At 38.9% G+C, this 12,905-nt stretch overlaps 1 protein-coding gene across 12 annotated transcripts in view; it reads right to left on the bottom strand.

Annotated features, from left to right (window-relative positions):
- Nucleotides 1-12,905, bottom strand: part of NCOA1 (nuclear receptor coactivator 1) — a 243,345-nt gene that overhangs the window by 13,541 nt on the left and 216,899 nt on the right. For all 12 annotated transcript variants that reach the window (XM_023252044.2, XM_023252042.2, XM_023252041.2 and 9 more), the window contains 3 exons: nucleotides 11,582-11,683; nucleotides 9,393-9,795; nucleotides 2,226-2,400 (listed from right to left, as the gene is read on the bottom strand). In XM_023252044.2, coding sequence (XP_023107812.1) covers nucleotides 2,226-2,400; nucleotides 9,393-9,795; nucleotides 11,582-11,683 — 680 coding nt within the window. The remainder of the gene's footprint in view (nucleotides 1-2,225; nucleotides 2,401-9,392; nucleotides 9,796-11,581; nucleotides 11,684-12,905) is intronic.

A 12,905-nucleotide genomic window follows, 5' to 3' on the forward strand; every position in this document is an offset into this window, starting at 1 on the left:
GTGTGACAGCGCAAACCATGTGGCTACTGTGAGAAGAACATTCCAGCAGAGGGACTTAAAAATGCAAAGGCCCTGAGCTTGCAATGTACTTGGCACACGTGAGCACCAGAAGAAGACACAGACACCAGCGTGGCAGACTGAGTGATGACAATAGCAGCTGAGGTCAGAAGGTACCCAGGAACAAGATCACGTGGGCTTCACAGGCCCTATATTGTACTTGGAGTAAGTTGGTGAGTTCTGAGTAATGGACTGACATACTGCTCATGTTCTGAAAGCATCACTCTGGCTACCATGCGGAGATTACACGGCAGGGGAGTGAGGGTGGAAGCAGGAGACAGAAGGCTACTGCACGGTCCCGGAAAAAGATGGTGGCTCACACTAAAGAGTACAAGTGGGACGGGTAAGAAGTGAGAGCTGCTAAGAAGCTGATGTGATTTGCTGATGGGATGTCTGATGTGGGATGTGAGGGAAAGAGAAGAGGGTTTCTCCTGAATAACTGGAAGAACGAGGTTGTAGTTTACGGAGATGGGGAAAGGTAGGAGAGGAGCTTTGGGGAAGAAGACCGTGGTAAGTTTTAGATGCCTATCAGATTTCTGACTGGGATGTTGACTGAGCAGCTGGATGTACACCATGGTGTTCAGGGGAGAAGTCGGGGCTGGAGATTTAAAGCGGGGAGTCAGGGGCATCGACATGGGCATTTATAGCCATTAACAGTGGATGGCATAACCAAGGGAGCAAGTAGACAGAATGAGCTCTGAGGATTTCAAGTGGAGGTCAGGGAGATGAGGAAGATCCAGTGGAGGACACCAAGAGATAGGATGAGAGTCACCTTTCTCAAGAGAGCAAGCTGTTCCAGAACCCAAATGAAGAAGGGGCTTCAAGAAAGAATAAATGCTCAACTATATCAAATGCTACCAACGATCCCTGCATTTGGCATTGTAGAGGTCTTGCCGACCTTGACAAGAATACTCTGGAAAAGCGGCAGGGATGAAAGCCTGACTGGCCAACAAAGAATGGAAGGAGAGGTAGCATTAGAGTACAGTCTTTCAGGGAATTTAACTGTAAAAGGGTGTGGACCTGTCAGCCGGACCTTGTTTTTACCAAGACACATTTAAGTGCTTAGGTGTAGGTATGGAGCAAGAGTTTAGTTGGGTTTATAATCATGGACCATGGACTCTAAAGTGAATTTAGGAAGCTGGGATTAGAACACATTAGGAGACTAACTTCTTCCTGCAGGTTATATAGATGGTTCCATTTCTACCTAATTCACACACAGTCCTCACTAAGAGCTACGCAGTTCTCAAAAGAGAAGATTTCCTCTCACCTTTCAGTGAACTTTAGGAGAATATGGTCTTAAGTTTTCAACTTTAACTGCCTTACTTATTATGTTGTCAGATCAAACGGCTTCCCTGTCATTAGAACCAAGACACAACCTAATTAAAACCCTTATAAAACTCAAGTGAAGTGTGAAAAGTTCAGCAGCCAGGATTTGGGGGGGAAATGACATCCGTGAGATAATTCTAAGCAGAATGGGCAAGGTGAGGCCACTGAAAATCTAGAGATTCAAAAAGCTGGATGAGGCAGAATGGCCTTAGAAGCCTCAAAACCTTTGCTGTTGCTATGAGATCTTTCAAACGTGCTGAGAAGGGTGAAACCTGTATGCTCACTATTCAGCTCTAGTGAATTCTGATGTTTTGCCATTCTTGCTTTAGATTTTCAGGATTTTCTAAAGTAGGCTCCAGGCCCAGCATGGAGTCCAGCGCAGGGCTTGAACTCACGACCCTGAGATCAAGACCTGAGCTGAGATCAAGAATCAGATGTTTAACTGACTGAGCCACCCAGGCACCCCTAAGACTTTTAGGATTTTTAAGTGTTTTTATAAAGAATGACTTTTTTTTTTTTTTAAAGTACCCATTTCTATATCTGTCCCAAGGAAGCTCTGTTACACACGGGAGTTGATCACATTCTTCAGGTGTGCTGGGCGTGGGATGGAAAGGTTGGGGGCCATTAGGTCACTTTTCCATACTGTAAACATACAGATTTGTATTAAAAACGACTTGAAACTTAAAGGATTTAAAAGTCATTATTTTTCTTTGCTAAAACACAAAATTCAGTTCCATGAACTTGCAAATGGCAGTAGCCAATAATCTATTTGGATTGTGAAGGCAGGAGCGTTCTGTGCTGCAGAGGATCAGGGATGTTCATATATAAAAACTGCCCCTTACTTGTTGTTTCCCATTGCTCCTTGCTGCCAGGCCTTCATGTCTGGTGACTGGTACCCAGAAGTGGGTGGAGTCTGCTGGAGCAGAGAGCTCTGAGGAGGAGGGATTGGCATCGGCACCATGGAGCTCCCAGGGCTGAGAGATGGAGCAAAGCTGGCCTCACCTTGGGGAACCATTCCTGCAAATTAACACAAATTAATTTAAGTGAATACTATAAATTTATTAATCCCATAAAAGAGACCCCCCCCCACCCCCGCCAAGGATCTGTCATACTAGAAGTTAGAAATAGCCTATTCAACAGAGTAGGGAAAACATTTCAGTTTCTTCAAAATAAGGCTGGAAACTTCAGTATAAACAGTCAGACAAGTAAACATAAAATAAGTTTGGAAGAATGCTTTCTATTAACTGAGATATTGATTTGGGTACCAAGATTATGTATAATGGTTTTTTTTCTGTTCTTTGCTTACACGAATTTTTAAGTGTGAAAGACATATATGTCAGATTACCTGTGTCATAAAAGTAAGTTAGAAAGGGAAAAAGGTTAAGACAAATGCATGTGTGAAATGAAAAATGACAAAGTTTTTCTGTCCATGCCTCAGTCACCTTTGTGGGCTCTTCTTCCCTTCCCTGTCCTTTCCTTTTAAGCTTTATTGAGATATAATCTACATAGCCTCAAATTCACTCATCGAACTGCACAACTCAATGATTTTTAGTAAACCGTATGGAGCCATGCATCTATCACCCTGAAGGCCTCCGATGCCTGTCTACAGTCATTCCTTTCTCCTATCTCCAGCCTCAGGCAACCACTGATCTGCTTTCTGTCTTGACAGATGTGCCTTTTGGGGAATTCTCACATAAACGTAATCCTATCAGGTCTTTTGTGTCTGGCTTCTTAGTGTTTTTGAGGTTGACCATTGTGTAGCATTTATTGGTAGTTCATTCCTTTCTATGCAGGGTAATTCTTTTTTTTTTTTAAGTTTATTTATTTGAGAGAGAGAGAGAGGGAGAGGGAGAGACAGAATCCGAAGCAGGCTCTGCAATGTCAGCACAAGCCCGACATGGGGATCGAACTCACGAGCTGTGAGATCATAACCTGAGCCAAAATCAAGAGTCAGATGCTTGACCAACTGAACCACCAAGGTACCCCTCTATGCAGGGTAATTCTTATTAGCAGCTATTGATATAATTGTGTTGAAAATTAGCTGGCCATAACATTAACAGTTTATTTATGGATTTTTATTCTGTTGCGGTGATCTGTGTGTCCACACTTGTACTAATACTATATTGTCCTCATTGATGTAACTCTATGGTAATTTTTGAAACTGACAGTCATCCAACTTGGCTTTTCTTTTTCAAAACTGTCTTGGCTACTCTGGGTCCTTTACATTCCCATATAAATTTTAGGAGAAGCTTGTCAGTTTCTTCAAAAAGCATGCTGACATTTTGACTGCATTGAATTATAAGATCAATTTGGAGTGAATTTAGCATCTTTTCAGTCTTTTTCCAATTTCATTTTATACAGTTTCCATTGTTATATCTTCAAGTTCATGAATCTTTTCTTTTGTAATGCCTAATCTCCTTTTTATCCCATCTACTATACTTTTCATCTCAGACATTGTCCTTCTTGTCTCCAAAAGTTTGATTTTGGTTTTAGTTATATCATCCTTACCTTTACTTAGTATGTTCAAGCTTTCCTCCAGTTTCTTGACCATATAGAATGTATAATTATTATAAATTATACATTGAGACAATTGTATGACTCAATGTCCTGTCTACTAATTCTATCATTTGTGTGATTTCTGAGTTGGTTTTGATGACTGATTTTTCTCCTTATCATTGGTTTTATTATCTTGAATCTTTGCGTGCTTGGTAATTAAAAAGTTCAGATCCCAGACCTTGTGTATTTTACCTTGTTAGGTGCTAGATTTTTAAAAGTCCTTTAACTATTTTCAAACTTTGTCTGGGTTGTAGTTAGATTATACGGAGACAGTTTAATTCTTTTGGGTCTTGTGCCTTAAGGGACAAGAGCAGAACTTAGGGCATATTTTGCCCTATTACTGACGCAAAACCCTTCTGAGTATTCTACTTGACATCCCACGAATTATGAAGTTTTCAATTCTGGCTGGTGGGAAGAGAAGCTGGCCCTGTGCGAACTTTGTAGATTGTTCTCTATAATCTTTCCAGGTGTTTTTCCCTAGCGTTGGTTTGTACACACACACACATGCACACACACACACACACACACACACACACACACACACACCCCTGAGTGGGACCCTGTGCACATCTCTGTGGCTCTCTGTCTGACTCCTTCCTGGTCCTATGAGACCTCTAGTTTTCCTGAGACCTCTAGTTGCCTGGCTTTCCTGGACTCCCAGTTCCATGGGCTCGACTCAGAGAAACCACTGGCTCCTGTTGGATTCCCTCTCCATGTAGCATGGTCTGGACAATTTCAAAAACTATGGTTTAATGTACTTTGATTTTTTGTTTGTTTCAGATGGCAGAATAAATCTGGTTCCTGTTATTCTACCTTAGGCAAAAGTGTAAGTCCATAATAGTTTAAAAGAGTAAAAATGGATTTCTTTTCTAGGATTTCTGTTATGCTGGCACTTTGTATTTTTTTCCTGACAAAATACATTTCATAGTTAAATACTTTTGAGGTACTGAAAGTTATAAAGGTACAGAAAAAAAAATAATGTCATAATTTGATTACCTATAATTTAGTATAATTCCTTCAAATCTTCCTTTATAAAATGTTGCACAATTTTGTGACCTGCTTCTTTCCCTTATGATTATATCATAAGCATGTTTCTGTGTTTTTAATGTCTCTTTATAAATATAATTGCATATTCTGTGTTTTGCCATTGTTATAATGATTTTTCTCTTTTTGTTTGGTTAACCTGGCTAGAAATGTAGTTAACTTACCCAATTTTGTTTTTTTTTAATAGGCTACGATTTTAAAAATATTTAAAATTTTCTGTGAAAGCTGAGCCAACTGTAGACTTCCTATTGTTTTTTCTTTCATTATATGTTTACTTTTTTCTTGGTAAAGATTTTATAAATAAAGCTACAGATTTTCTCTCTGCTGCTTCCTCCATGTGTAATTTAATCTCTGATAAATAATTTGAGTCAGAATATATGGAGAAATTATTGTTTTCATCTATGACTCTAGAAGGTGGTTTTTCCCCCCAACATCTTCATTTATATGTTGACTATCTGCACACATTCTAAATTTTAACCATTTTGGTTGCGATCTTTGAAAAAATGCTTCTTGGTTCCTAATGCATTCTTAACCTCACTAATGGTGAAATAATTTTTTTCAGAAAAATATATATGTGGGGGAGGAAAAGATACTTATTGTATTCTGGACATTATTCTATAGAATCAAAGTTGAACAAGATGTAAGAGATTGCAAGTATATCAGCATAGTTTCTGACATTTCTTTCTGGACTCATCTCACATTCTGTTTTCCTTATCAGATGACCTCATTTTAGTCCGAAGAACCAGCTTGTGAATGATAACTGGAGGGGTAGTCAGAATTCTGATTCTGGCCCTGCTATCACATTGGACCTTGGGATCCCTTGGACTAGACAATCTAGTTCCTTCCAGTTTAAAATTTCTATAGTTCTGTCTTTGCCTAAACCAGGCTAAGTATTCCTGTTGGACCATAAACAGTATTACAGCCATTTGGCAGCAGCAACTAGAAAGGGGATTCATCTTTCCATTCATTTACTTCTTCAAAGATTCATTGAGCAGCTACTCTCCCCACCAGATCACTGTGCTAAGCAACAGAGAAACTAAAAGGGTTAATGCTTTGTTCAATCAAGGACCTTGCTGTTTAAAAGTAAGGCAGGTAGGTGAACAAGTGGCTGTAAGACAGGGTGATGGGTGCTTATGATTGGGAGCAGTCAGGGAAGGCTTCCCAGAGGAGGCATCTCTGGAAGACGGGAGGAACAGGAATGAGGCAGGTAATGAAGGATATTGGTTTGAGACAGAGGATACAGGATGTACAAGGCCTAGTAAGTAAAGAGAGTGAGGTATGTACTCTTCCTTGGAACTTGAGAAGTCTGTTACAACTGGAACACTGAGACATGGAGAGAAGGGGAAGAGGAACTGATGAGTCCAACTTTGGACAAGTTGAATTTGGGTGCTGGTCAAAAGAAAATTCAAGTATGTCTGTCATCAGGCAGCTGTGCACAAGAGCCAAGAGATCTGGTTAGGGATACAGAAGAGAGTCATTAGCATGAAGAGGTCACTGAAGCCACACGAGTAGATGAGATCACTTAGGAGGAATGGGTGGAGTAGCATGTTTACTGTAGTTCACAGACGAGGGAGCTGCGGACTGGCTTCAAGGAATTCATGAAGTGGGTACAAAATTTTGTAAAAATTTCCATCAATTTACTTTAAATGTCACCTTAGTATCAAATACATTTTAAATGTCTAATTCTGTTCTTGTGCACTCATCATTGAGGCACGATAGTCTAGAAAAGTTTGTGGCTTTCAGAAATAAAAGAAAGCATACTCTGCCGTTAATATTACCCACACATTCCTTCATTTACTTTGGGCCTACATTGAAAAGACGCCAAAGCAAAAGACAAAAGTTAAGGAATTCAACTTTTGGTTTTACTATCATCAATGAACACAACAAACTTTTTCTGCCAAGGGCCAGATGGGAAATATTTCTGGTTTTGCAGGCTACAAGGTTTCTGGTATAATTACTCAACTCTGTATGAAGCCAACCACAGATGACACTATGTAAACTAATGAGGATGGTTACAATCAAACTTTATGTTACAAACTTTATTTATAAAAACACGTGGTGGCCTTGATTTTATTTTATTTTTTGAAAGAAGGCCTCATTTGAAAAGGCTGAAAACTTTTCCAGAACTTGAATTTGTATTCCCACAAAACCTGGTCTTGAAGATTTCTACCAGATTGCTGATAATGTTGGAATGAGTTTGTAACTTAGAGCAGTGGAAAAACTAAAAACATTGCCTCTTTAAATGTTCTTTTGCTCTCCAGAAAAACTGCCAATTCCCCCCTATTATTTTGAAGCAGTTCAGGGAAGAACTGAAAGCTCTGTCATTCATTTCAATTTGCACCTGGATGAAAACAACCACTCTCCCGAGTGCATCCAGCGTCTGGGTTTTGTTTGTAGTATGAATGCTGACTTTATCAAAGATGAATTCTTACTTTGTGAAAAGCATTTTCCTGCCCATCAAAATTTGGACTAGAAGAAAAATCCATGTACCAGATAGAGCCGTATAAAGGGTAGCAACACATCCAGCTGTGTGGCTTAGAGAAGTAAACTCCACCAGCTCATTATCTCAATCACTGTGTACCACAACAGATCAGACTAGACCCACAACTCTGAAAGAAATCTTGTCAATTTCACTGGCAATGGGGTTCTGAAGCCCTGCTTTTCTAGGTGGCTTTGTGGAGGAACCAGAGCAGGATAGGAAGTTCTTTCTTGGCTTTCCAGAGAAGAGGTGTTAAAGAGCATGACTGAAAATAGATAGAAGTACTGTTTTCATTTTTATTTTTTTAAGAGAAAAGAGTCTTTGGGGAATTTACTAATGTTGGGCTTACTCACAGCTATTTTTTTTTCACCAGTGAACGAGATAATCTTTTGATTTGAGGCTCTGTAATCAATATTATGAATGCAACTCTATTTGCTGTCTGGGCTAAGTTGCCTTTTGAAGAGCAGTGGGGAAAGAGATATCTAATGGAGTCTTCTAACGTTGAGGAAGTACTTCAGCAGGCTAGAATAAAGTGAAAAAGCCTTGTCAAGTTCTTTGCATGCAGAAATCGTAAGACACATGAAAGTGGCCTTCAAAAGGTTCAGACGATATTATAATTAGGATATGGATTTATAATCCTTTTCTTGCCCATACAGATATTGTCAGTGATATAAGCCAGCCAAAGATGACTTCATTGTGCTGAGGACAAAGGAACTGATGTGACATAATTTTGAGTAAAAGGTTTTAGAGAATTCTGGTGCTGTCTGACACAAGTCTCCCTAGATAACTTAATTTGATAGTCACAGGATTTTAGTACTTGTTGCCACCAGAATGAAAGTCTACATTGATTTGGCTGTCAAAGTTGATAAGCATATTGCCATGTAAGAAATCTCTATAGAACCTCAACATTTTATTCAAGTCAAATAGCAGCCTTCTCATGGAAATTCATTTTTAGGCTGCCTTATAATTTACTTTTTCTTTCACTTATAAAATGAAGGGATTTGTTTCAATTTTTCCCCAGGAATTTGCCATTAAATTTGCATCAAAGTTTGATTAAATATCATGGATTAAACAAATGTGTTTCATTGCCACTACCCATTAGAATCTGAAAGCGACAGGGGCACCTGGGTGGCTCAGTCGGTTAAGCGTCCGACTTCGGCTCAGGTCATGATCTCGCGGTCCGTGGGTTCAAGCCCCGCGTCGGGCTCTGTGCTGACAGCTCAGAGCCTGGAGCCTGCTTCCGATTCTGTGTCTCCCTCTCTCTCTGCCCCTCCCCTGCTCATGCTCTGTCTCTGTCTCTCAAAAATAAATAAATGTAAAACAATTAAAAAGAAATTAAAAAAAAAAAGAATCTGAAAGCGACAGAAGTAAAATTTAAAGGGACATCATCCCCTAGGACAAAGAGAATAGAAGGGAGACAATGCAAACAAAAGCTTAAAAAGGAAAAAACCTTCTGAAAGCCAGAAAGTTCCTGATATTCCAGAGGAATAGCTTGTAACTTAAACAGCTAAGAGTGCTCCAATGAGAAGTCTGAGACACTTTGTAAAGATGTGTTATCCCTATATAAACTATCAAAAGACCCAAATCTCCAACATAAGGAAAACACTGTAGGCAAATTTTGAGTTAATGTACTTCAACTCACTGTCTGAAGTGGACTCTCATGAGATTCTCACAAGGACCCGTGACAGAAAGTAAGAAAATAAAAGACAAAATGTTAAAAATGTTAGAATCAGACAGGTCCTTCTGGATCGTGTCATTAATCATCTTAGCTTTCAACGAGCCTCAATGAGCCATTAGTGGCAAGAGAGGAGTCTGAAGCCTGGATCTCCTGACTCCCAGGTCAGCGTCTTTCTTCTTCAGCTCACTGCCTCACCGTCAGTGAGCCTGTACGTATACGTAATAAAGCAGCATAGAGGTGTAATCCTCATACCTGATCCTGGATACTGGAAGACATTCTGCTGCATCTGAGGATTGATTCCAGTGCCAAACTGTCCTCCCATGTTTCCTGTCATGCCTCTGTTCACCATGCTGTTGCGGTTGGCCAAGGTTGACTCGGGATTTGCTGCCAGTTGTGAAAACGGGCTGGTAGAAGCAGGTGGGGTTCCTGGATTTGTACCATAGTTTGGTGGGTAGGGAAATTGCTGCGGAGCACCCTGAGGAAGACGGGGGTTCCCCATTTGAACTGGCAGTCCAGATGAGGGAGGGAGGTTGTTCCCAAAGCTTTGTTGCCTCATGAGCATGGCTCTTTGCTGCTGTATTAGCTGCCTCTGTCGGTGCTGTTGGCTGTACAACTCCCGCTGGCGCTGTGCCAACATTTGGGCGTTCAGGGGTGGCTGCAAAGGAGAAAACAAATCCTCACTTATTAATATTGTTATCGTCGCCACCTATTTTGGAAAGCTTACAGGATAAAGCCTAGTAGCTTGGGACAACAAAATATGTGGCAATTATCACTATGACTTCGATCTTATCTGACTTTAGGTTGTTACGAGACTTTTTTCTTTTTCATTTCCCCCAAATTTACTGTGTTTCTTAGTCCCCTCCCTTTTTAATCTTTACTTATTTATTTTGAGGGAGAGATAGAAAAATCCCAAGCAAGCCCCGTGCCACCAGGGCAGAGCCTGACACGGGGCTCGATCCCACGAACCACACGCGATCATGACCTGAGCTGAAATCAAGAGTCAAAACACTCAACTGATTGAGGCGCCCAGGTGTGCCCCTGCCTTTTTGCACTAAGATCAGTTATTCCACTTTCATGAATAAAATGTGATTATAGTTGATTTTAATTTTCTTCATATTTCCTATATTTTCCAAATTATTTATAATGAACATGCATTACCTTTACAACTAGAAAAACCTACAAATACTGTTTAAAAAGGAAGAATCAGAAATCCAGGATCCAGTGCCAAATAAATTGTTACTTAAAAAGAAAATAATTCATTAGAAATAAAATAATAAACAGAAATAAATGGAACCAGCTATTTTATATCATTGTTGCAGTAAAGACTGCTCGAGGCATTGGAGTACATATTTTAATAGCTGTAATAGTAGGAATGATAAAAGAAGCCATAAAAGTAGGCTAAAATCACTTTTTGGTCTAACCCGTAAAGCAATATGGCATGTCAATAAAGCCTTCCTCAGAAAATTTCAATTCAGACTGAGGACCAGGTTAGAGCATATAGCTCCTTTAAAATTAAACTTGCCAACCAGATATAGTCCAATCTAGAAGAAACTGTGACATATGACTTTCTGACACAAATCATCTTTATGTGAATTCCAAAAGTGGGGTCTTCTTTCCTTATAACCTAATTAACCTTGTATGACCTAATCACTGATGTTTCTTAAAACAGAGAAACCCAAGTATGGATCCATGAAGACACCAATGTCTGCTGCTTAACAGTAGTTTCTGTCAATATTTATCCTTTTGGTTAACAGTTAGCTTCCTGTATTTGCCCAAATCCATCTAGGTGCATTTCATGGAGAAAAGAAAAGTTGTTTGAATCCTCTCTAAAATTCCTCATCTCCCAAATTTGTGTGTCACCTTGGTTAAGGAAACATAAAAAAAGTGGTTGAAGCAAAAATATTAAAGTATGTGTGGAAGTTAAGCAGGGAGTGAGTACTAGACAAGACTCAGAAGGCTACCCAATTCTTTTTATGTTTAAAGTTCCAGTGGCTCGGGGTTCATATCCAAGGATTGTTAAAACAAGTGAAAAATAAATAGAAAATGCTGATGCTCGGACTGAGCAGAGAACACAAGGTAGGTAAGATAACACAGCAATGTAACTGAGTTTTGATCAGGTTTCAGCTACCATTCACACAGTTTCTTATCTAGGCTTCTTATTACTGGTATTATTTGGGATAGCAGTAAGAGTTTTCTACTTATTCATCAGGTATCTAATAGCAGTGACAACAATACCAATAAAACCAAACAGGGAACCCTTGGCTTCAGATCAAATATCAGTAAGGGGTATCACAAGTCGATTATAAATTCATTCTAGAAGAAAACTGGACTACCACATAAAAAGATCAATTCACAGACCATTTCAGACACTCCAGTCAACACTTGGAAAAACACAGCTTGGGCTGGAGGAGTACTAACAATGCCTGGTTTTCTCACAGTACCTGAGGTGTAATCTGCTGCTGCATGCCTGATCTCATATTGATGCCAACGGGAGTGTTTGCTGCAAACTGGTTTAAGATAGCTTGCCGATTTTGGTGTATCAACTAGAGAAAAATGTAAACAATGAGATATCATATTTCTATATGCAAACATATACTTTGGCCCTCACAGAGTGACACAAACTTTTTATTGATTACTAACAAGTTTTAGTATTACAGGTTTAGTAAGATTATTTCCCATGTTTATTTGCCAAAAGGCTGGCAATTCCTAACATTTATCAAATACTTCTTGTCTACAGAACACCAAATATGACAAAGCATTTAAAAGCAGAATCCATATTCATGTACATATATATATATATATACATATATATATGCAAATAGGTATATACACATATCGTACATACAGCGTACTTTTTAAAACACGCTAATACTTAATTATTTCAGTCAAGTACAATAATGGAGAGAAAAGAAACATCAGCCCTTGGTCTTAAACACTTGTAAATATAAAAGTAAGTATATAATAGGGCACATTCTATAAAAGTTTGGAAGATGAATGGAAAAGTTGAGGCACTTCTCATTTGAAGACTGACTGTCAGATGGGTACATATTTGGGGAAATCCAACATGATTTCATTCACTGAAGAGAATTATGTAAGAAACAAATGGTTTGAGAAAATAGACTATTTATTTAACTAGAAGAAGTAATTACTTTAGACCAGCATTTCCCAAATTGGTGTTCTAAAGAACACTGTTCTGCGGGATATTAATAGATGTGCCAGGAAAATAGCACGCTGTGCTGTATTGAGTATTGGAAATGATGGGTTACACAAGGTGAAACAGATTTCTTTACTGCAGTAATTCTATGAGCCTTTAATTGACCAAAGCACACTATGGATCTTCAAGAAGGCGTTATACTATGCAACTTGTTCTCAGAAACCTTTTTTCCTGACACGTAGCCATTAACTTGACTACAGAACAATCTTGTATGGAACGCTAGTTTGGAAGATGCTGTCTGTATTGGACTTAGGGTTCCAGGTCATAGGCATTCCTTAACTTTATCAGGTAACAAAACAAGCATCCTTGGAAGTGATATTTCCTGATAAACAATCTATAGTTTAAAGAATTTCTTGCTCAATAATTTGATATGAATAAACTGTTCAGAGAGATAACAGCAACAATATCAATACTATTTTCTGTTTATATGGCATTTTATAACATAAATTACTAATAAACACATTAACATGTCAATATAGTTTACATTTTAATACATTTAATATATTCCAATATACTAAATGCAAACTAGAAAGACTAAGAAAGTTTTGTAA

This window comes from Felis catus, chromosome A3, assembly GCF_018350175.1.
Source record: "Felis catus isolate Fca126 chromosome A3, F.catus_Fca126_mat1.0, whole genome shotgun sequence".
In the NCBI taxonomy this organism is placed as follows: Eukaryota; Metazoa; Chordata; class Mammalia; order Carnivora; family Felidae; genus Felis; species Felis catus.